The 24,887-nt window shown below is 39.7% G+C and overlaps 4 protein-coding genes across 4 annotated transcripts in view; all 4 read right to left on the bottom strand.

Annotated features, from left to right (window-relative positions):
• Nucleotides 1-525: 525 nt before the first annotated feature.
• On the bottom strand, nucleotides 526-7,715 carry psat1 (phosphoserine aminotransferase 1). The gene is made up of 9 exons (XM_020593656.1): nucleotides 7,477-7,715; nucleotides 6,276-6,336; nucleotides 5,864-5,933; nucleotides 4,337-4,542; nucleotides 3,586-3,758; nucleotides 2,892-3,061; nucleotides 2,393-2,521; nucleotides 1,239-1,376; nucleotides 526-1,053 (listed from the first exon to the last, which is right to left on the bottom strand). Exons 1-9 carry the CDS (start codon nucleotides 7,531-7,533, stop codon nucleotides 951-953), a joined length of 1,107 nt encoding a protein of 368 aa, XP_020449312.1. The 5' UTR covers nucleotides 7,534-7,715; the 3' UTR covers nucleotides 526-950.
• A 1,574-nt stretch (nucleotides 7,716-9,289) lies between these two features.
• On the bottom strand, nucleotides 9,290-13,016 carry LOC109956577 (G-protein coupled receptor 54). The gene is given in 6 exon segments (XM_074527629.1): nucleotides 9,290-9,526; nucleotides 10,098-10,250; nucleotides 10,347-10,585; nucleotides 11,329-11,464; nucleotides 11,863-11,987; nucleotides 12,797-13,016. Coding segments are annotated over 6 exon segments (1,110 nt in total).
• A 1,870-nt stretch (nucleotides 13,017-14,886) lies between these two features.
• On the bottom strand, nucleotides 14,887-19,449 carry isca1 (iron-sulfur cluster assembly 1). Its single transcript, XM_020593993.1, has 4 exons — nucleotides 19,327-19,449; nucleotides 17,859-17,912; nucleotides 16,135-16,240; nucleotides 14,887-15,977 (listed from the first exon to the last, which is right to left on the bottom strand). The coding sequence occupies exons 1-4, from the start codon at nucleotides 19,405-19,407 to the stop codon at nucleotides 15,829-15,831; spliced, it is 390 nt and encodes a 129-aa protein (XP_020449649.1). The 5' UTR covers nucleotides 19,408-19,449; the 3' UTR covers nucleotides 14,887-15,828.
• A 595-nt stretch (nucleotides 19,450-20,044) lies between these two features.
• Nucleotides 20,045-24,887, bottom strand: part of tut7 (terminal uridylyl transferase 7) — a 17,226-nt gene continuing 12,383 nt past the window's right edge. The window contains exons 21-29 of the mRNA XM_020593816.1: nucleotides 24,718-24,795; nucleotides 23,467-23,644; nucleotides 23,203-23,250; nucleotides 22,993-23,084; nucleotides 22,788-22,903; nucleotides 22,483-22,682; nucleotides 22,208-22,281; nucleotides 22,047-22,110; nucleotides 20,045-21,345 (exon numbers count right to left, since the gene is read on the bottom strand). Of these exons, the coding sequence (XP_020449472.1) occupies nucleotides 21,287-21,345; nucleotides 22,047-22,110; nucleotides 22,208-22,281; nucleotides 22,483-22,682; nucleotides 22,788-22,903; nucleotides 22,993-23,084; nucleotides 23,203-23,250; nucleotides 23,467-23,644; nucleotides 24,718-24,795 (909 nt within the window). The 3' untranslated portion in view covers nucleotides 20,045-21,286. The remainder of the gene's footprint in view (nucleotides 21,346-22,046; nucleotides 22,111-22,207; nucleotides 22,282-22,482; nucleotides 22,683-22,787; nucleotides 22,904-22,992; nucleotides 23,085-23,202; nucleotides 23,251-23,466; nucleotides 23,645-24,717; nucleotides 24,796-24,887) is intronic.

Below are 24,887 nucleotides of genomic sequence, written 5' to 3'. Positions count from 1 at the left end.
TTGTTAGCAGCAATAGCACGTTGCTACCTGCATATGGCTGAGACCAGAGGGTAAGACTTTTACATGAGAGCTTATCATGAGCCTTTTATCTTAACTATTTTGATGTTACACATTCGTATAACATTCATCACTGACTACTGTTTGGAATGTGACAACTGCTCTCAAACACTGCTGTGCTTCATCGTACCACATTTATGTGTGGTTGTTGCTTTATTCCACTCATACCACACCAAAGCTGAGGATGTTGGATTTATTATATTCTGATGAGCACCACAAACAAATTTCCATTCACCGCCACTGTATAATTGTAATGTCAGACAATCACATCTAAAACCCTGGGAAAATAAAACTAAAACTGTCTGCATGACTAGATACCAGAGATGAGTGAGAAAACATATTTTTTAAAGTTTGGCGAACCAACCAGTCGGATTGGTGAGGGAGAATTCACACAACGCTGAGTCCATTTTCTCACAATAGCTATAATGTGACTAATCTTAAAATTCCTTGCAAAACAGAAACAAGGCCAGCATCATATACTTCTGTAGCACAATCGGGTTGTTTTGCACTGGTTGATCATGGTTTTAAAACACGAAACTCATTGTAAAGCAGCACTCAAGACAAGAAATTACACTGACAGTGTAGAGTACGTATTAAGTTAGATTTACTGGAATGTAAATATATTTTGAACAAGTAACAGAGAAAAAATCCTACAGTATGTACATCAAAGTCCTGTTAGTCAACAAATGTATTAAAATATTAATTTTAGAAAACATTGGTTTAATTAAAACATACTGACAACAGGGGTGGTTAAAGCTTATCAGGTGTCTAAACGTGCACCTTTCAGATCCAGCATGGACCTCAACTACATGTAAATTAGTGTTGGTTTTAAACTGTACTGCAGCAATGAAATGTCACTGTGTGACACCAGGTGAGAGTTAGAACGGTCTATTTCACTGGTACTCTTTGAGAAATTCTCTCATATAGGCAGCCAGGGCTTCAGTGTCCTCCACTGTCACGGCGTTGTAGAGGGACGCACGAATTCCTCCGACTGACCTGCAGGGGGAGACAAAGGTCTTCAAATGCTAAACGGAGCTATTACAAGAAAAATTTATGATGCATCCAAGTGCTGGTATTTATGATACAAATACAGGATTCAGTGATCTCTCTATGAAAAGCAGCTGAGATGATGCAAAAGTAGTTGATGCACCACAGGAGGAAGGTGTTTGACAAATTCAAACCTGTGTCCTTTCAGTGATATCATTCCACGTTTGGATGCGCCATCCAGAAACGCCTTTTCCAAGGCATCATCTCCTTCTTTCTTTCCTACACGAAATGGTATATTCATACGGCTTTGACAAGTCACGTCGACAGGACACCTGGACACAGCAGAGTTTAACTTAAATCAGTGTCTTCACTGTAGGCGTTTCATAAGGAAAGCATTCAAGGGACAGGAGGTGTGGGGTTTAGAAATCTGGTAACCTAGACTCAGGTGTGTGCATTACATAGTCCTTTTCTTAGGGCTTTGTTATTTTTTTCTCTTAGTTATATTATGAAAGAGCTCTTCTTTTAAAAGGCAAGTTGCTGTGTCACAACAGCAAAAATGTGTTTTCCAAATGAATAAAAAGTGCATCGATAAGGGTGCACGTTCTGTCAGTATTTCAGTTCATATTTTGCTTCTCACTGACTGACATGTCTTTTCATAGCTTTAATTTGTCTGAAAGTGAGCGTGTCTAAGACAGCTAATATTATAAGAGCTCAGCACAACACATTTACATCTTAAGCAAATGAAATCGATGAGTTACTATGTGAACGCATCTTTCAGTTGTTACAATGTACAAAACAAAATATACTTAACTAGGCTAAACATTCATGTGATTTGCACTAATTATTTTTGTTATACTTGTCTTTTTTAGCTCAATGTGCTGACCTGTAGCCCTCTGGCATAGCTTGATAATTTGTGAAGTAAAAGATAAATGAATGATAATTTGTAGTTGTTATATAAACAATAATTCATTATCAATGTCAGGTTTATAACATAAGATCCTCAAGTTTGTGGTTTAATGTCACTTGAAGATTATAAGGCTACAATATCAATTTCAGTTAGGATACATAATGATGGTAATATTTATTTTTTGTTTTCCTTTACTGTATAGCACTTGGAGCTACAATATTATGCTCTTAATTCTCCACTTTAACTTTTGTGAACCTTTTAGTGTCAGACAATCATTCGGCCGAGGATAATAGTAGTTCATTCTGATGCAGGCAAGTTTTAAATCTTATCAATGCAACAACACAAAGACTGAAACAGACCATGGACCTGGACCAGCGCTGATGCTTTGCACAAAGTTTTGACTGTCACAAAGCTTTGTGCCGCTGACATTCTGATACTCACACATAGAAACCATTAGAAGCATTGATGATGTCATAAATCATGGAGGACTTCTGCTTATTGAGCCTTTCCATGGCAGCGCTGCCACCGTTGTTCTTAATCCAGTCCAGCACCAGAGCCATGATGTAGATGCTGCACCAACAAAATGATGAACAAGAATCAAGCAGTGAAGGCTACAGCCAGAAGGCTGTGAGCTTGTCTTAGCATAACAACTGGAAACAAGGGGAAACAGTCAGCCTGGCTTTGTCCAAATGTTAGTTGGCAATAGTGTCATATTCAATAGATATGACAGAGTGCTCTCAACTTTCTCATGTAACTTTCAGCCAGAACACAAATAGGCACATCTCAAAATGTTAAACTTACTTTACAATTCATCTGGCAAAAAATGCTAACAAGTTTCAGGAGACAACGTTTTACAAATTGATTTCACCTAGCTGACAATAATATACTGATAATCCTCAACCTGATGGGGCTTCTGATGTCAACACAAATGAGTCTGTACCTGAAACACGGCGGTGTGTGGTATAGGGAGTTCATCTCAGCCTGCACCTTGTAGTCCAGGACAATCGGACACTCCTTCAGAGCGTGGCCTAACAAGTCCTCTCTCACGATGACCACAGTTACCCCAGCACAGCCCACATTCTTCTGAGCCCCGGCGAAAATCAGTCCAAACTACAGAAAGCAACAAGACGCAGTTATAGTAAATTTGACTTGAAGGGATCACAAAACTAAAAATGTTTTTTCAGAGTCAAATGGATTCATTCTCTGTACGGGGGCTATTTTAGGATGTCTGAAACCCAGCTCATCAGGCTCAGGTCTTCATTGTTAGACTTCACTCACTGCTTGGCCACAACTGCTGCTTAAGATAAATCTTGGCACATTACAACGCTATTACGTTAACATACATATTTAATGTTTAGCACGTCAGCTTCTTACCATGCCAGCAGTGCTACTAACATGTCTCTGTCCTATTTTTCAAATTGTTTTTCTTCATATTATATTTCTTATATCTAACTTTGCTTTATCCTATTATAAGTTATTTTACCTTGTATATATTTCTATAATCAGTACAGCTTGTGTCTTGTTTCAACTTTTAGATGGATGTTGTTGTTATCATCTACTATCTATATGGAAATTACAGGAAAAGAAGCCCAAAAGTCAAGGAGTTGAATATGTAGTGTCATTCTTGGCCTTACCTTCGATACATCCACAGGTCTTGACAGGAAGTTGGAGGACATGTCGCAGACAAGGACCACCCCATTTGTTTCAGGTGTGAAGTTGAATTCCACGCCATGTACCGTCTCGTTGCAGCAGTAGTAAACATAGGAGGCTGAGGAGTTCAGGGTCCAGGTGCTGGGGTCGGGGATTTCTGGAGGGAGCAGCAACAGAATATGGTCAAATCAAGATTAATATGGTTAAAGCCTACAGCTGGTCACAGCAACATACAGTATTTGGATTTTACATGCTCACAGCAACATACAGTATTTGGATTTTGTGTTACATACAGTATATTAAGTTTTAATCCATACGTGTTCTACATTAATTAATTGACATTAATTCTACATTCCTAATTAAATATCATAAAGTGCTTCCAAATACTAGGATCAACAAGAACTCCACTGAAAACCAGTATCAGACACAACCATATAGCAGAGGCTGCTTGCATACCGGAGTCTTTCACTGGTGTTTGTCTATTGCTTATTATGTTAACAGCCTGGACACAGCCAGGATTTTGCAGAGGGACTGTTCCTAATGCATCATGGATGACAATAAGCACTCATAGGAGCTGAAACAAGTTTTGTTTGTATGAAGATGGCAATTAAATTAAACTTTCAAATAAGGAAAACAGAAACTCTTGATGTAACCATGATATGAAAAACCTGCATTCTGTTAATAAACTATTTGCACGATTAGCACTGAGACATTTCCCTATGCACACAGACTTACTCATGTAACTATCCAGCTTTGGGTGGACAATGTTGATTTGGCCATATTTCTCTGCTTCTTTGGCTGCTTTCGCTGACCAGGTGCCGGTCACCAGGTAATCGGCACACCTGTCCTTCTGCAGGCCAATGAGGTTCAGAGGAACAGAGCTGAACTGTCCAGACCCACCGCCCTGCAGAAACAACACCTTGTAGTTGTCTGGGATATTTCTGCGAAGACAAAAAGGGGGAATCATGTTAAATGGCACAGACATCGTCATGTGCATGTGAGTCAATTCTACAGCTCACCCATACACCACAGAGACTCCAAAGATTTCCAACAGACAGTGTCCAAGTCCACTGGTGTGCAAATCGTTTTAATACAGAAATCTTTACATATTAATGTAAAAGTTAAAACCACAAACATCTGGTTATCTGAGGACTATAAAAATATTATCTACAGTTAGCTTTTAATTTTCTGTTTTCTCAACAATCTGCTACGCTCCACCACGCTCTGCCCAGCTCCTCAGATGTTTGCCGTAATGAAATTACAATAAATATTTGTACAATATGTTAAGTGCTTTGGTCAGCTGCGCTGTGGTAAAGCGCTATATAAATAAAGTTGAGTTGAGTTGAGTTGAGTAAATGAGAATGCAACTAAACTTAGTGATCAAGCAGAAAGAATTGAAAATCTCTGATCAGTTAGAGAGATTCAGTCCCACTCAAAACCTTTTAGAAGCTAATATCTCTGTACTGCTGCCAGTGCCTTTCAATGAGTCTGGGTCACAGGAGGCGTCGACAGCACCTCTCCACATTAGGACAAGTTTTGGAGCAGATTTCTACAATAAATATATTTGAAAAAAGCTGTATACTGTGGCTTAAACTTAGTTGTATGAGTCAGTATTTGTATATCACAGTCCTCTAACAAGACCTCTCAGTCCTTTTTCAACCTAACTTAGGTTGTGTTTTGTTAAGATGGCATTAAATCCAGGTTTATAAAACCCTTAACAATAAAAAAAGTACTTGAATTTACAGTATAAACACATAGTGTATATGAATTACAAACCTTTAGAGATTTGCAAAAAGTAAAACAAGGTTCAACTTGTCTTGATGGATTAGCGCAGCCTAACCCTAAACATTTTTAGGCATTCAGCCATCATGTCTCTGACGTGGAAACGTCGGAGACTGACGACAAATGGACAATGTTGTCAAAGAACTTAAGGCCTTGAGGAACATGGTAGGAAAAGTACATATGTTTTTAATGTGACAATATTTACTCGTTCATTCTCTTTGCGCAAGCATTACATCTTAATCTGATAATCTTCTGTACATGTGTGTATGTGGGTGCTGTGCAAGTTTCCCACAGTATGTTGTTTAAACTAAACATTAAATCAAAAGACATCAGATGTTTCCAAAAAAGTGTATTACCACATTACTGTGTATACTGTATGATGACAGTGCAACTACTTTGAAACTGCAGCACCACTGTTCCTTTAAGGAGAGAAGAGTGAAGAGAAAGGATAATGTGTGAAACAACAAAGGCAACACTTACAACAACTCTCGCAGCAGATTCTCTGTTTTGTTGAGGATTTTGCTGAAGTCGGATGATCGGTGACTCATCTCTGGTTTGAGCAGAATCAAAAAGGGATGGAATTTAATCTCGCTGTCATGGACATTTACTCACCTTTTATCAAATTTTTCATATGAGCTCATATTTACAGCACATATTCCAGTGGCTGAACTAGGGATCAGGTAATACCGTTAATGTGCTGCTTTGACTAGAGTGTTGCATTACAGTGACACTTGCTTTTATTATTTTTTCCACCTCATTTATATCAGCAAAACACCTCTCTGCATAATGAAATACAGTTCCTAATAAACTGGAAACCAAGTTTATGTACTGATCAGAGAGAATACAGTAGCATCCCAACATTTAAAATACATCCCAGCTCTACTCTACTCACCAAGAACACTGATACCAGTGCCACTGTAGTTGAGAAGCTCCTTCTGTGCTTGAAGCAGCACCTGCAATACCAAGTCACAGATAAAGTCGTTTTTCAAATACATTATACATCAGAAATTGTGGCGGATGTTCGAGTTTTTAAGAGGTTTAAAAAATAAAGTCTTCACAGCAACAAGATGTCGGATGTAAATAGGTCAAGTCCAAAACTCAGAGGCAACCCGGAGAAGCCGGCATGGTCGAGCTTTGTCAGTAACCCAGGCAGTATAATGACACAGGAGATCCAACAGGGACATCTGTAATTAAGCCACAGCTCTGTCTCATGCAAATAAAAATAATCCAGACTTTGGTGTGATTTGTAGGGATGCAACTAACCATCACTTTCATTATCAGTTCATCTACAGATTTTTTTGACAACTTATCATTTGACCCAGCAAACATCAGAAAATAATTTCAAAAACTGTCATTTCACACAAGCACAAGTTCAGAATTTAGAGATATCCACTGTGGTTCTCACCAGCACTACAGAGTTAAATGATATTTTTAAGGGCTGCTAATACTTATTATTTCCATTACTGAATAATCTGACAAATATTTTAAAATGTCCAGTTTCTCGTGCACAACAGTAACATCTTCAGACGTCTTGTTTTGTTAGACCAATACTAAAAACCTACAATGTAGTTTGCAAACTATAAAAACTGAAAAACCAACAAAACTCCCCAGCGCGTTTATATACGTTTTGTGCAAAGGACCAAAACAAAAGGATATAGTACAAACACAAGAAGAGAATGTACCTGGATGTTTGTTTTACCATAACATGCGTATTAAGTTTGATAAGGCGTTTTTTCTGCCACCTAGAGGTTTTATTTATCAGATTTCCCATGAATGAATGAGGCTGATGCAATTCAACACGGTGTTTTCATCTAGACAACAGCACCAAAACCTGCAGCCGTTTCCTCACATGGCTCCTTAGCAGTCCCCGTTCTTATGTGCGTAAAAACTGAATATGTAAACGCTGAGTTGTGGTGTCGCATTGATCGACTGCATTAAAGACTCGAATGTGAAGGTGCATCGGCACAAACAGGCTCCATCGCAGACAATCTGGCCACATCTCTCTTCTGCAGTAACTGTTCACTTGTCATGGATGGGTCGGCTTTTACAGCTCCTTGTCACCGCTACACAAGTAAAACCAGACCTAAACTTACGGACTGTGGGAGTTTTGCAGGTCCAGCTCCAAAGTTGATGATTTGTTTCTGCTCCATGATGTAACACTTGCGTTCAGCTGGTGGATGTTTTCTCCGTTTGGCTCAGCGACGTGAAGCGATCGCGCACTCGGCTGTCCTTCTGTGCACCTACTCTCCGCGCCCTGGATACCAATTAGCAGTGCAAAATGTCGCGTTCACGTGCTCCTCGTACGTGCACGTTCTCGTCTAACAATACGTATAAATTGTATCGCGTGCTGGGTGCACTGTATATTACAGCTGTTAGTTGATTTATCGATTATTCAGGTACAGATCATTTGCCAGTTCCAGCTTCTTTTATGTGTGATGATAAATCAGATATGATGGACATTTACATTTTTATAGCCCCACCAGTTACTTGGGAAATAATAAACAGATGAATTGAAAATAATTTGTTGCAGCCCACTGAGAGTCAATTCATTGATCACTTGATCAAAAGAAAATTAATAAGCACTGGGGCGGATCTAGAACCTTTTGGGTGGAGGGGCAGGGGTCACAGACTCAGAGATGGGTGGCTCATGTGAAATATGCAACATGTATATAGGCAGTATAAAAATCAAATATAATATAAAATAAAACTCATTTGGCCAGTATCAATTATAAAGCACCATAAATGTTAGTTGGTTATAAGGCAACCATTTGTCTTTGTTTTTCATTTTTCAGTCATTAATACTAACATCACATTGTGACTCTGGCAGGAGTGGCCAATCAGATCCCCACCCCTTTTGCTCCACCCATGAATCAGCAACCATTTTGGAACATTAATTCATCATGATAGAATGCTAACTCAGCATTGTGTGTTTCTGTAAAGATACAGGCGGAGACTTTAGGTAAGCACATGAGCAAAAACGACAGGCCTATATTGTGCCTTCCTGCTTCAGCCCTCACCCAGCACTAAACAAAACAACTACACACTCATAGACTGATATAATTTATTTTTGTCAAAATATTTGTATTTTCCTTTCTTTTGTGTTTGTTTTCATTACATGTACTGTACAATATACTGTAGCAAGTAGATATAACACTGCCTCCTATTGTACATATTTAGCATCATGTACAATCAGACTGCCTGACATCCAACAAGTACCGATTACCTGCCTAAATGTGTAGACTCACAGACCAAAAGATGTTTAGGCTTTAGAAGAAAATGGGCTGCATCCCACTGTTGTGCAAGGAGTATGGACCACCACAGCATGAGCCTGAATAGCTGAATAAAACTACAAGAAACAGAACACACTGAAGAGAAGAGCCAAATAAATGGAACTGGGAACAACAGCCGTTTTGAACACTTCAGCTAAACAGACCAAGTAAAAGTTGTGCAGTTCACCTTTAACCCAGATCCTTCCTGTTTAACATTCTGACATCCAGCTAATTGGTTGCTTTAGCTGAGCTAAGCTAGATGAGAGGCACCTCCCATGGCAAGAACTGCTCCAAAGTGTGTGTACCTGGTATTACTCACACTGTGGGGACTTGGCCTTCCTCATGGGGACCCGACATACGTAAATGAACTTTATTGTGACAGCTTGGTTTAAGGTTAAGGTTAAGCAAGTGATTGTTTTGGTTGAGTTTAGGGCACGTCTCCAGGAAAGTCCCCACAAGGGATCAAAATAAATGTGTGTCTCTTTAGTATTTTCTATCTATAGGCCACATGTGCCAGGATGATCTCGCTGGAATGATCAGACAGGGTTGTGTGCCAGGGTTAGAGCACTGCTGTTATCTCCAGCACACACTATAAATAAATAATGAGCGCAGAGTGTCTGAATACCCAGCCTGGCCTTTAGGAGCCAGATGAAAGAAAGTGCATCTCTGCTTCTCCTTTGGGTTCCTGGCGACCCATTTCTGCCCCTTCCTCTGTGTCCAGATTTCCCACCCTGACTCTCCGTCTCGTGCGCCACAGAAGTATGGCGGGGAAGGCATGCGTGAAGGCCTTTCTGAAGTTGCTTCCCATGAAAGCATAAACCAGCGGGTTGATGGAAGAGTTGGAGTAAGACATGCAGTGACCCCAAATCTTCAGCTGTGGATGCAAAATTTAAGACAGACAGAGGAAAGTCATCAATCCGTGTCCAAGTTTTTGAAGCAAGGGCCGGAATTTCTGTCCCTACAGTCCTGTCATTCAGAAAGAGTTAAATTTAAACTGTAGAACCAAGCCACAGCATATTACTATTTCCATTTCTGCTTTATGTGATATCCTCAGTGTTACTTCATACAGAAACATGGGAATCTCCTGGATAATGTTATGCTTTGGTCACAAGTTTTAATTACTTCAGCTTTGTGTCTGCAAAATTGTTTTTTCATGTCATCACTTTGGTACAGCAGACAGCTCAAGATAATACAGACCCACAGGTCTTAGCTGCTGTTGCCATGGAGGAGAGTCAAGTCTGACATGCAAATCAAAGCAGTAGCACATTTAAAACTTCTTGTTGTTGAATTTGTGAACAAAACTCAGTGAATTAATTCAAAACTGACTCAGGTTTTAAAACAAAACTGAGTGAAGCTGCAGGCTGTTTCTGTCTTTTATTCAGTTTACCTATCAACCTACAGCAGAGTGAGGCTCACTGATTCAGTCATCATTGAGAGTAAGTCACCTTGTATAGAACGTAACTGCGGAAGCCAAAAGCTTGCAAGAGGATGCAGACCTGGATGGGGCCCCAGCACATGAGGAACAGAGCCACCATCACCACCACCATCCGAGACACTTACGCCCGCACTGCTGCCGCTCTCTCCGCCTGTGCCTGGAGCTGGAGTTAGGCAGGCTTTGTAATGTCTTTGTAATGATCATCCACATAGTTATCAAGCAAAAATAAGTTTTTCATGTAGCTAAGTCTTTCTCTGACTTGGTAGCTACTGTCGATGGGACTCACACTGGGTTGGCCCATGCGCTTTAGCATAAAGGCGTAACAGGTGGCGATGGTGAGCAGAGGCAGCACGTAGACGGTTAGGAAGCTGTAGACAATGAAGGCTCTCTGGAGGTGGGCTGAGGGGAAGACCTTGCTGCAGTATGTCTGAGGGCCAAACCAGTACCCTGCCTCAAGACGCTGGTACACAGCTACAGGGATCAACAGAAGAAAAGAGCCTGGAGAGGACAGCGTGACATGACTGTGTGACCGAGAGCGTGATGTTGGTCATAAATTTCACTTATTGCTACAAAATGCTGGCTCTAAACCAAAAAACATGGTGTCTGTGGGCAACAGGAAAATCCTCTGCTACTCTCTAGAATTACAAAGACAGTACCTTTCCAGAGATTTGGTGATGATTTTAACATTTCTGTAATTGGCAGGTTTTCTCAGGTTATCACACTAAGATATGGTGCCTACTGCTCGCATGTGGTCCTACATCCATGCTCTATCCTGTTTATATCATATAACTCAAGACAACTGACAAGAAGGTAACAAGAATTAAACCTGAATTCAAAGCTTCAACACATCCAACATTCACAAACTAAGATTCTTTTTTCTACGGTATGGTGAGGTCATAAAGCCTAAAGAAAGAAAGGCAAAAGGAGAAATCTGAGCTATAACTGATCCAAAATCTTTTTTCATTCTGTGTCACTAGACTTCATTTCAATAGAGTACATCAGTGTTGAGGTGGATTATTAATAAAAAGAAACAACAACCTCAGAAAACTGCTGTTGAATCAGAACTAATTTATCATTTTCTGATTAGTCTTTATAACATCAACACATTTTCAGTCTTCAAGTTAATGCAGTAAATAATTCAAGTCAAATGTGTTATCGAAAGATAAACAAAAGCAAGACTTGTTATCACTGTCCCAGTTTCAGCTGTTTGTGAAAGTGCGGGTGGTGTATTTTTGTGACACCTATCCATATAGACACAGAGACGGCCAGGGCCATGCGGGGGGTGCGGTGTCGCAGCGACCGCAGAGGATAGACTGTCACGTAGCAGCGGTCCACGCTCATCACTGACAGAGTGATACATGTTGCCTGAGCTGTCACCTGAAAACACAGACACGCATGCAAGATTGTCTCTTTTACTGCACAAAGAAAATATTCAGCTGCTTTGTTTGATACATTTTTGGGTTGGTTTTATGTTTTGTACCTTGTAGAAACTGCTATTGTAATAATGTAATAACAATTTGGAGCAAAACATTTTGTGTATAACTTACAATTACATTTTATATTGCTATTATATTGATTTTGGGTGGCAAATGTTTAAATGAAACACATAATAGCTTGCATATATTATATCTGAACAGGTGCATTTTAAGGGTTTCATTTATACTATTTTATTTGTATGTGTTAAAGGAAGGTCACTGTGATGGCCACAGTGACATTTTAATGGTGTTATCATTGTAGCAGGCCTGTTTGCTTGTGTGTTTGTATGTGTATCTCACTTGCTGAAGGTAGTTCACCAGTCGGCACATAAACTCTCCAAAGATCCAGCTGGGCAGTGGGTAAAGTGTGGCAGTGAAGGGCACACAGCAGACCAGAAACAAGATATCAGTCACTGCCAGGTTTACTGGAAGAGAACAAGAAGAGTGATTGTGTGGTTGTAGAAAAACCATATTAACTTTTCAACAAATGCAAGTCTCACAAAGAATCCTATGGAATGACCAATGGATGTAAAACACAAATGGACGAGAGCTTAATTTCACGTATTACATCTCTTTCCTATAGAAAGTCACCAGTGTTTTCTCTTAAGAACATAAAAATGACCTTTTTGCACCTACTGCTTGTGTGTGGGTCATCCTGCTTCAATATTGTTAAGCCGTGTACTGCCAAAAACACTGGACAAACTAAAATGCAACGGTGAAAGAAGTATTTCAATAATTTAGTATTACCACAATATGTAAATACTCTATTACAACTAAATTTCTGCAGTCAAAATTTTACTTAACTACAGATATAAGCAACAAAATGTTCTTCAAGGATCAAAAGTAAAAGTACCTGTTCTCTTTATGTACATTGGTCCATCAGTGTTGTATGTCATGTATTAGCATGTAACAATAAGTACTTTAATGTTGTAGTTTGTCAAGGTGGAGCTAATTTTAACTACTTCATATACTACTTTAGCCAAATCTATAATAATGCATTATATAAAATGATCATATGCTTTGTATATGAATCCTAAAAGTAACTAGTACTGTAACTATAACTGCTAAATAGATAAAATGGAGTAAAATACACTATTTCCCAACCAGGTGTAGTGCAATACTAGGATAAAGCAACATGAAAAGAAAGTCCTGCTAATTTGCTTTCAAATACAGTACTTGAGTAAATGTACTTAGTTACTTTCCACCAAGAAAAGACGACATTCAGTAATGTTACCTATGTAAAAGTTGGTGACTGTCTTCATCTGCTGGTGTTTGGTGACCACATGGATGACCAGCGAGTTCCCAACCAGGCCAACCAGCATGATCAGGCCGAAGAAAGTAGGGACCAGCCAGGCGTCGACCAACACCGGTGGCCTCCGTCCCTCCAGAGCTATGGATTCATTGCATACATTCCCACAGTCTGGATTGTGTTTGGCTGTGGATTCCACCATCATCTTCACAGATCAGCAATATTTCTGTGGTACATATAGAACATTTGAGTTTTGTTGTGTCTGTTTCTCTAACACAACCTTATACAATTAGGACAAAAAGCACAATATTAAATAAGAATTGCAGCAATAGTCTGGTACATTCCAATATGTGCATATTGCTTTCATAATAATTATTATGCATAATGCCATTTTACCTAAGTTATTTAAATGAATAGCTGTTAGTCTGGATTTAAAACTAAATAAAATATTTAAGCATATTAAATAAGCTTTTTGCTGGATAATAAGCACCTCTCACCTCTGTTGAGCCTCAGTAAAGCCAATTTTAATCCTGTGTTGGTCAGTGGGATGTTCTGATCTCTGCAGGTCTGAGATGAAAGCACCATTACAGACCACCATAACGGGGTAGGGGAGGGTGTGTTTGAGGGAGACCACAGTCAATTTGCTTTGTGAGAGCAAGAGAGACAGGCTGAGGTAGTACATGCTTTTAAACCAAATCTCCATCATCACCTGTAATTAGAACTGGTTGCCCTGTAAAATGACTGTAGCTGGATTTGAATAGTGTTCTTTGATTTCTTGTCATGTTAACATCCAGATGCTGTTGTGTGTCAGCTGCAGCTTAGCCAAGTCTGGAGGTGTAAAGCTGAGCTTGACAACCTGAGTCTAAAATCGCTCTGACAATTAGTAGGTTTAATGAATTAATTTCCTCAGGAAATTATATGTTGTGTTGGCATGTAACAAGGTCAATGATGCTATCAGAGCATGGTCTGGTTTTCACATAATAACTCAAACCACACCCCCAAACAATAGCCAACCATTAATTTCCTCCAAATTCCATCCCAGCTGAAACTTATTCCCACACATTTTATTTTATTAACACTAACAGCTGACCTTGCAAAAACAGGAAACTCATAATAACTAGCACCTACCTGCAAATCAAAATAACAGTGAATGAATCCTTGAGGCAGCTGGGGGTCGTGGTGACAGGACATCTTGCTCTCCCACCACTTTCAGCACAGCAAACCATTTTTAGTGTTAGTGTTCTCATTACATCCAACATGACCTCGGCTGCAAAGCAGTAAGTGGCAAACACAGCAGGATACATGTGGAGATGAAGCGTTGTAGTACAGAGGTGACATTTGTTGTTTTTGCAGCTGCTGTTTGATACATTATCCTAGACATCAAACATATTAAAATAGATATTTTTTGTGCTTGAGATGAAATAAATGAAAACTGAATTATGATGGAATTACATATGCCAAATTGTCTTTACAGAACTGACGTATAGAATGTGCTCAAGGCTTCTGAGTATTTTAATAATACTCCATGTGGCACAAACAGATGCTAGGTTGAAAAATAAACAGACAAACTATTCTTGCAGGTTTTAGTTCGAATTAACCCATTATGTGCTCTGTACCTTTTCTAACTGGGTGGTAAAGAGGTGGATTTAAACTAACTGCAACAGGGCCCTTTCTCAAGCTTCTGAGAGTGCCTGGGGACGCCATATTTCTTTGAGGCACCCAGAAGCAGCTTCCTCTGGGGGTTATTTGAGAGTGACAATGTGACAGTCAGCCTGCAAGTTCTAAAAAGCTAGTAGGTAATCATACAGTAAAAACTGTATATGTCATTTATCACTACCTTAAGCCTTAAAAACTCTGCTCTTAGAATCTTTATCCTTGTTTAGACTGTCCATGACCCCAGAGGACTGGTGAAACCCTCCTGTACCTAACGGTTCAGTTCAGTATAAACCTAGCTGGTTCTGACAACTGAGCAGTCTCCATGTAAGCTGAGACGAACATTTAATAACCAAAGTCATCACCATGACAACTGCTTTGTCATTTCAGTTAACATGCAAGAGATTCCAAGTCACACCAACTCGTAGTACTGGATTTTGCCATTTATTATTTCATATGTACACAGATGTATTGCACATGTTATAAAACCTAAGAACAGTCTATACAAACACAAAGTCCTGGGTTGGATCAAGCAAAAAGAAAGTAACATAAAACTTCTGCATTCCTGTGTAAGAACACATTCTGTGCGTTGTTGCTTTTTGTGCGTTTGCGTGGTTCATGGGATACTGCATTCTTTACATTTACGGAGAGATAAATATACTTTAACATTTCAGACTTTACAACCTGATAAAGCAGATTAAAAAAACTCAGCCTCTTCCATTTTTGCATACTGCTGGTACAGGACACTATCTAACAGTGACTTCATCAAACAGCTGATGATGGCCCTGACATCTTGACTTTGGTGGACAGAGTCAAACTTGAACACAGGATATTTAATAGTGTCATGCTTTGTTCTCTTACTTTTAAATCTTGTCAAATCTCAGCTTTAGTGAACACGTTCTTGGCCTGTGCTGTACCATTTTCTCCAGCATACAAGTCATGGTGAGACTTGACTGAGTTTTAGAAAATGCTTTTCTGTAAAATGACACAAAAAAAGAAAAGAAAAGAAACACACACCTTGCTTTTGAGGCCCATCTATGGTTTTTCAGATGCAGATCCCAGAATGTAAAAAGGCAGCTGCAGACATCACAGTTATCTGAACCTAGAATCTTTACGTTGACATGGTTTCAACTACAAAGACTGTATTAACACCTTCCCCTAAACAAAATGCATACTTGGACTGCCGGGGTACATGTATGCAAGTGGTACAACAGAGGAAGAGTAGTGATAGGACCGGAGGCACGTCCACGTCTCAGAGATTTCCTCCAGACTGACTTCCTTGTCAACATTCAGTCCCTCAGTCTTTACGGATGGGACAGTGTTTGGAGCAGGATGGCTGTGGGAGGACGGTGACTCTGTTATGTTCATATGTTGAAGCTTTCTCCACAGCCACATGTGCCCTTGATGTTGGGATTGTTGAAGACAAATTCACTGGAGAGCTTTGACTCCACAAAGTCCATCTCAGTTCCCAGAAGGGTCAGCTGAGCCTTCTTCTCTATGAACACTCTCACCCCTGCAAAAGTATCACAGCAGAGCCACCATTAGTCCCATGATATAACATTAAAGGTGCACAAACTCACTTTACAAGTGACAAGTTTGCAGCACTGTTTTATAAGCCACATTCAGAATATTTCAGAATAAGGAAACCTAAAAATCAAAGCAGAGCTTACCCTCCTGTATGACTTCCTCATCAGATTTGTCTTTCTCCTTGGTGTAGTCCAGTGTGTAGCTCAGTCCATTGCAGCCACGTGTTCTCACTCCAACCTTCAAACCGATCTGAAGAAGAGCCAGTGGCACAGAAACATTTACTTTTTCAAATTTTGCTATAAGATATACTGTATATGCACAGCTTACAGGAGATTGAATGCATCTATTTTGATGTCAAGTACTCATGTCACTTCTGCGTTTACTAGACCAGAGGCCACAGAAAGCAGTATTATCTTCAAAGAACACCTCAACGGACAAATCATTTTTGTATGATGATTATTGTCTTAGCAGAATATAGTTTTTAGGGTCCTTTCATTACTACAACTTCTACAAAACAGTAACAAGGTCTTAAAAGGTGCCTGGTTTTGTTTCTCTATAGCAAAACTAGTTTCAGCATTTCAAAGGCAGAGGGAGCTCAGACTTGAACTGAGTTGATCCTTGTTCAACATGTTCAGTAAGTAAACATGGTAGGTAGGTAGGTAGGTAGGTAGGTAAACATCTACAATACGAAATAACCCTTCTAACAGACAGAGAGATGAAATAGATGTTTGCTGATATTACTGTAGTCTAGTGCCACTAGATATGAGATCAACCACCACCTGTCCTTATTAACACAGCATGCAGACTTTGTCTACAAAAATGCCCAACAGGCCATGTTTCTCCTGAGAAGGCTAAAAGGATTTAATGCCAGACACGATATTGCAACAGTAGTAAACTGGTCACTCATCAAGTCAGCCCTAACATTCAACACGGCATCCTGGTTCAATTTCCCCACAGAGAAAAGCAAGAAAAAGACTAATCATCAAGTGTGCAACCAAAGTCATCAGCAACATTCAGACCCAACTCTCAGACCTTTACAGTCATGCAGTGAAAACAAAGGCAGACTTCATCACTAGGAACCCCTCACACCCCCTTCATCACTCCTTTCAGCTTCTCCAATCAGGCTGTCAAGTGCCACTGACCAATAGGAAAACTTCAAAATCCATTTTAAACAAGGCCAAACAGACTCTTACTACATCTTCATGCAACTTTGCACACATGCTTCTATTTACAGGGAGGAGGCCCCGGGGAAGACCCAGGACACGCTGGAGGGACTATGTCTCTCAGCTGGCCTGGGAACGCCTCGGCCTTCCCCCGGAGGAGCTGGAGGAAGTGTCTGGGGAGAGGGAAGTCTGGGCATCTTTGCTTAGACTGCTGCCCCCGCGACCCGGTCCCGCATAAGCGGAGGAAAATGGATGGATGGATGGATGGCTTCTATTTACATGTTATGGGACTGATTGTGGTTTGTGTCCCTTTACTTATATCTTTGTTGTTCATGAGCCTCTAACTCTAGAGATTAAATATGTTTTTTTAAAATTTGAATTTACTTATCCTATTTGATCTCCTTATATTTAAAGTTCACTTCCAGAAATCTGTTGCCCAAAAGCTCAATTGGCTTTAGCACAGGAAGAAGAAGAAAACAGATTTTGCCTTAATTTTCTTTCACATATTAGGCTAAAATGTCCTTAAATCATGATTTAAAAAGCATTTACAACCCACAAGGAGAAAAGGATAAATCTTTTGATGAGAACAAAATTCAAGACTCCAAACAACACAGCACCCTGCGGGTTTTAGAAAAGATCCAGAGAAGCACTGTCTGTTGGACAGCATGATAGGTCAGTGAATGTTCCTAGTATTAATTACTCACATATTCTGGCTTCTCCTGCAACAAGAACCTGATCTTGTTCACAGCTGCTGGAGTCTAAAGAAAAGACAACAGAAAATACAAGGTTAGTACTTACAGGTACAGTATACTGTACACTGGCTTCAGGTAGAAGTGGTGTATTTTGACAAAACTGAAAGTTTTGACCACACTGAGCCAAAGAATGGCAACAGAGAAGCAGACCATAATGATGGTTTAAGTTTCTGTAGCAGTTTTGTTACATTTTTTCCCCCACTGTGAAAACACTTGCAGGGGCTAACACTCCCAATTCATCTGATATTAGCAAACACCTACACCATGAAGAAATCACCACCCCTGTATCTCTGGCTGTAACCGAGTGCATGTAGGTGCAGAAAAAGCTGATCCCATGTGAAGTCATTTGTGAGGCTGAGATGGAGATGTTCCACTCCTTCACGTTTACTTCAGCACACTACCTTTATCAGCTCAGACCACCACACAAACATTATCTTGTAAGTGCACTGTCAGCAGAGCCCCTACTCACTATCATCCCGCCTATAACAACAAACCACAATTCTGCTTTGACAGTCTATTTCCTTTACTATCACATCACATGCCTTGGAGCTACTTTTCCTCTCGCACTGATTATATTCTGGTATGTTTTACTCTGTTAAGACACCTAGACCAGGTTAACTATTAAGGCCATAGCATATGATTAACAACATTTTCACACTCAAACAGTCATTCAGTGTGCCTTTATCAACTGCATTCATTAGCCAATGTTCTTCCCACTTTTTATTAATAGGTTTTCTTTGTCACCCATCTAGAACTGTGGCCCACTAGGGTACCACAGTCCAAAGAGACGTGAAATCTTCACTTCTGACAAGCTGTGATAGACATTTTTCAGTATTCTCTCCGCATTTCATCGACTCCACAAATAATCGACGAATTAATAGGAAAAAATCAATCGACAGTTTAACTGGTAATGAATATAACTGTTAGCAGCAGCCCTAGACCAAAATAAATTTCACCATCTGCTTAATCGAATTTATCAATTTTTAAAAAATCGGTATTGTATACATGCAAAACTAAATCACTATCTCCATAATCATAAATCCTGCATATTGGACTTCTCGTAAATTAGGACGTTTACCTTGGATATTGTTTTCATAACTGCAGCAAAAGGTTGTACTACTTAACACAATAGTCGATGGTACATTATTAACTAATAGATTTGCTTAGCAAACGTTATACTTGTATAACCGTCCTAGTCTCTTCATCAGCTAATATACACGGAAAAATCGAATGCTTCGGGAAAGCTCCATGTACCGGGTACAAGTTGTTCTGTACGTCCTAGTCGTAAACAGCTAACCTAGCTAGCTAACTTTGCATCACGTATTGGTAACGGCTGCTGGTGTTAATTTGAATTAACACGTACTCAACTAGCATACAAGTGTTTAGCATTACGTATTTACAGCCACCGTTTGTAACTTACCAGTGTCAGTGCTGCTTTTGTAGGCAATAGTTTTCTTTTGGTGACCGCTCGGACGGTCGCTCGCACCACGGGCACAGACATGTTTCTACAGTTAAAATGACAACATTGTTTTGCGCAAGCGTGTAAAAAATGGCAACCGCCTCATTTTAGCAACCCGTTTAATGATTGGTTGTAATGATGACGGTCAGGCACGACAGCCAATGGGCTTAAAATGTCTCCGAAGATGCATATCAGGTTGTTATGTAACCTTCCTTCTTACAGCAGTTATGCCTGCATATACACACTTTTTAATGATTCATGCTTTTTACTTGTAATGTTTTCCTTTTGTTTCTCTAACTCGCTATCACATAGCTACTCTGTTACACTTTACTGTGCTTTATTTTGTGTGGAATATGTCTTCTAGTTTCAAGAAAGCCACCTACTGTCCAGGGTGGGCAAAATGTGCATATCATAACCAATGACTTCATTTTGTCATTAAATTCTACATTTAAAGAATATTGTTGGGCTTACAGACTAGTAGCAAATGTATGGAGAAAATGCTGGAGATAGCTAATCCATTATTTCAGCTTTTGTCAGTTATGGGAAACTCACCTCACTGTTGCCAAAATCTCTGGTCACATCTGTAAGTGTTGCAGTATGTAATGATCACAGACAGACTCCAGGCAACCTACAGACTGCTGATTTTGCACAAACTCGTATAAATAATGTAAAAACAATATTCCAAACAGGGATTTGATCTGTTTAATTCTCGGACACACAAAATGGATCACTAGCCAGCATTTCCTGGCAAGATCCAGGGTTTCTTATTAACAAACTTAACCTCTCATCTTGTTTCATAATTTTGACTTAAAAGTCTGTGCACCATAACAAAATGAAGCCTTTGTAGCAATTAAACATATTTTGCTCCTCCTTGAACTAACTGCAATTACATTAATTTAGGAGCTGCGTTTGTAGCCTACTACATCCATCAGCTGAACGGGTTGTTGTAAACCTCAACCAGTGAGTGTAAGCATGAAACTATTTTTCTGCACTATTCCCACCATGTGTGGAGACACGGGTCAGATTTAGCAAAGGAAGTAAAGGCAGCTGAAGGGAAGTTTGCAGTTTCAAAATAAGGGTTAGTCAGCAGTCTTAAAAATAATACAATGATCCTGGAAAGCTACAAGGTGGTTTACATAGACACAAAACAGAGATATTGTAGGTAGAGCTGCTTTCGAGACTGATAGAAACACTGATTGATGTACACCAGTATAGAAGATAAATTTGACAGGATTTAAAAGAAATTCCATTAAAAAAAAGGGCCATTACAAAAGGAACACTGTCATTCAACTTACAACCTAGATTGTAATTTTATTTGATTAAATCACAGGAAACAAAACCCTCAATTAAAAAGCATAAGAACTAAGTGAGCTGATCAGTGACTTTTTGGCTGAATTGAAAACAACTTGATCTTAGACTCTTATCTGACCTCAAGTTACTTCAGAAGCAGAGAACAGATTATACCATTACCATTTTCATTTGTCTTACAGCAGTAGCAGTATTCACAAACACTAAGTCTCACAACACTGAGGACAGGTTTATTTACAGACACTATAATTACTTATACTTTCAAATTTAAGAACTTTCAGAAATCTGCCACAATGTTTGAAATGTAACAAATGAATTTAAAAACTTAACTGTGTAGGTAAACAAAGACATGAAGTGCATGCATAATGGCTTATCTTGTTAAAATAAAAGCTTTAAAAAGCTCCTCTGAAGAGAAAGTTTTGGGGGGGTGGGGGGTGGACCAAACACATAAAAAGACCCTATTTGGCTTCAAGTCAAGGCGTCTTGGCTTTGGCTTTTAACGGGCTCCCATTGGCCCGACTGTCCCATTCATAATTGATGGTTTCTGGACTTTGGGTTGGTGTCTGCTCAGACAAGAGTGGAACCCCATGATTTGTGTAGCCACAGCTGCTGCTCATTCCACTGGGCTCTTCCTGTTACCACAGCGACTCAAATTTCGGCAGGTTAAACTACCTGAAAACAAACCAGAATTCAATTGTCAAATTTTGATCTAAAACATATTTTTAGCTTGCACCAGCCACTTCTGTAATGTGAAAATACACACCTTATCAGGCTAAATGACAAAACAGGGCTGATTGCCTCATCCTGGTAAACTGACAGCTCTGTGTCTGCTTTAGTTGCATAAGATCACATTAGGTTACAAGTAATGCCACTCACAAAACACATTCCTGGACTGTACAGAAAAACAACAGATACAAACAGGATCCAAATGCTAAACTTCAGCCAAAACATCAGCAAGCATGCTTTTTGGCCAGAAAAAGATGGGTCAACATGAGTGTGCTGCAAAAAAGTCTTGCTTTCATTCTCTCCCCTCAACCGCCCTAAAACAAGTCAAGTGACCCAAAATACAGGACACTGTCAACAGTTATTACACACACCAATACTTCTGTAGAAAGTATACACAGTTTCTTGTCTCTGTAAATTATAAACCTGTTTTTGGTTCAAACAGGGGAAAACCAATTCAAAACAATGTATGCTGAAAGGAAAAACCTGTTATTTAAAAGGTCTTCCTATATTTCACAAATTAATTTAAAATAAACTTTCAAATCAATTAAATGTTAAATTAGCATTACAATGATGACGTGGGAAGAAATCTTTCACTGTAACACTACCTAAGGCTTTTCAACTGAAACAAGTACAGTAAATGTACATACCTGCTTGTGGACTTAATATCACATTTTGTTTTCTCTTCTTCTTCTCTTCTTGTATAGGCAAACCCTGAAAAGAGGAAGATCAACAGGCGCAGCAGTCTATTCAACTGTCCACTATAGTAACAGTAAAGACACATTTCATTGTTCCAAAATCAAGATTATACCTGTTTCTCCTTTTCTCGCAAATTTCTCAAGTGGGCTGAAGAGGGGGAAGAAAAGCCTTCCATCTTCACATTTCCTGCCAAATAACAATATTAAAGGGAAGTAATGCACTTCTTCCCTCTCTTTTATGAATAACATCAATGTAATGTATAGGAGAGAAAAGGAATCTAACAAACCAAACCTGTAGTTCTACCATGAACTTTAAAAAATATCTTTTGGAAGGAATAAACAATGCAACTAAAAAGCTCAAATAAAATAAGCCAAACTTTGTGCGAACCTGCAGGGCTTCTGTACAGCTGACAGTCCTTCTTGATGTGGGCACTTGATCCACACAGGTAACAGCAGCGCATCTCCAGTGCATCTCTTTTCCTCCAGCGCTCACTTTTGTGTCTGACCTGATCCTTGACATCCTCTGCCGTTTCCATTTTGTCTCTCAGGTGCTCTGGCCTCATCTCCGAGTCCCTTCTGTGCTTAGACCTTAAAATATAATACAAACATGTAGCTTGACACATGATGCAGATATACATTTATCTAAGTAAGTAAATGCTGTGACAAATTCACACAAATCATGAATGTACCTACTTCTTACGCATGGGGCAGTCCTTCATGAAATGACCAATCTTGCCACAGATGCGACAGCAGCGATCATTGGGAGCCACTTCTCCCTCAGTAAGAACTTCAGGATCAAAGAAAAACTCCTGGGGTGCATGAAGAAGAAGAACAGTGTTGGTGTCCAAATAATACCACTGCAATATGCAAATAGGGTGTTTAGACAGAAAATACTAACCATCTGACTGGGGTACACAGCAGGAAAAGCTCTGACTGGTGTGCCAAATACTCTTCTGCCATTGATGAAAGCCTTCATTATGAAGTTAGTCACTATTTTTAATGACAAACAAGACAAGAACATACATTTAAAAAGACAGAAAAATAAAGATAAAACAACAGCATGACAATAAAACAACAAAAGACAGCGGGAAGAAAGGGATAACCGTACTTTTCCTGGACAGACCAGCGCCCAGGTTATGATTCAGGTCAAATGGATCTGTAATATGAACAGACGAGAAAGCAGTCGTTTCAAGCAAACAGTAACAAAACTAATTAATCATTAATAGTGATATGCACTTAATGAGCTGGATAGACAGTAGCATCTAATAATGATACCCAAAGTAGCAAACAATTTCAGTAGGCTGGGTTGTTACAGGTGATTAGCTTAAACTACTGTGTTCTACTCCGGACCCCAAGTGTTAAACTAGCTGACCTTCAATGACAATGTATTTGGACGTCCACTGCTTGTTGAAGGTGGTGAGGCGGGCTTGCTGTCGGATACAGACGACATGCTCTCTAAAATCAAAATCCTCGGTGTAAAAGCGAAGCAGCCCAAGCCACAGCTCACCCACTGTCTCAGTGTTCCTCCCATAGTGTGGCCAACGGCTGGGCTGCAGATGGAAGGGGACAAAATCAACATATTAAGACTCTGTGACAGGCATATTCTCTAAAACAGTGGTCCCCAACCACTGGGCCGTGGCCCGGTACCGGTCCATGAGGCATTTGTTACCGGGCCGCACAGAAAGAATAAATAATTTATATAATTTCCATTGCATTGATTTTTAGAGTCTGGAAGATGTTTTATTATGAAAAACGACGTATCATCCACCTGTGCCCCTTGACACGTCAAGACGCATGTGTCGGTCACGACGTCACGTAATACGTTGCTAAAAAAAAAAACAAGCCCGCAAACTAGCAAAAATGAGTAAAAAACAAACATCTTTGAAGGGCTTCTTTTCAAAGGGGAAAAGGCCAACTGAGGAGCCAAAGAGGAGCCCACGACCACGAAGAAAAAGAAAGCTTCTTTTAACAGACAATATCAGGAGTCATACTTAAAATACGGATTTATTGCAACAGGTGACTCTCACTCACCATGGCCGCTCTGCATGTCTGTGTAACAAGAGGATCAGCTGCTGGAGATCGCAAATGACGGTGACCTTAAACGTACATTTGAGACAACAACTCTGCCGATGTTCTGGATGAAAATCAAGCCAGAATATCCTGAAATTGCCACAAGAGCACTGAAAACCCTGCTACCATTTCCAACATCCTATCTTTGTGAAGCGGGCTTTTCTGCAGTGACAGCAACCAAGACAAAATTACGGAGCAGACTGGACATAAGGAACACATTGCATGTGTCATTGTCTCCCATCAGCCCTAGATGGGACCATCTTGTTGCAGGGAAACAAGCCCAGGGCTCCCACTGACTCTGCATTATGGTGAGTTGATATAGTGTAGAATTATTGTAATTGCCTAATATAAAGTGTAATTGTTGCATTCAGATTACATACTATGAACTGACAAAGGTTTTTGTTATTGGAATCCCCGTGCCTCTACCCAGTCCGCGGAAAATTTTTCATGCATGAAACCGGTCCGTGGTACAAAAAAGTTGGGGACCGCTGCTCTAAAATGTTCAGTGACATTATATATATATATATATATATGCAAAATACAAAATGCTCACTAATGATTTTAAATCATCGAAGTAGTACACGTTCCAGCCATCAACTAGCACCTCTGGCTTCTTCTTTCCATCATAAATCTGAAACAAACACAAACAGTTGAGAAAGACTAAAAATTCAGTGTAAAGGCAATATCATAACTGGTCACATGCTTATTACCAAAATCATTAAA

The sequence above is a fragment of the Monopterus albus genome, unplaced genomic scaffold, assembly GCF_001952655.1.
Source record: "Monopterus albus unplaced genomic scaffold, M_albus_1.0 scaffold20.1, whole genome shotgun sequence".
Classification (NCBI taxonomy): domain Eukaryota; kingdom Metazoa; phylum Chordata; class Actinopteri; order Synbranchiformes; family Synbranchidae; genus Monopterus; species Monopterus albus.
This window is presented reverse-complemented; position numbering and strand designations above follow the sequence as displayed.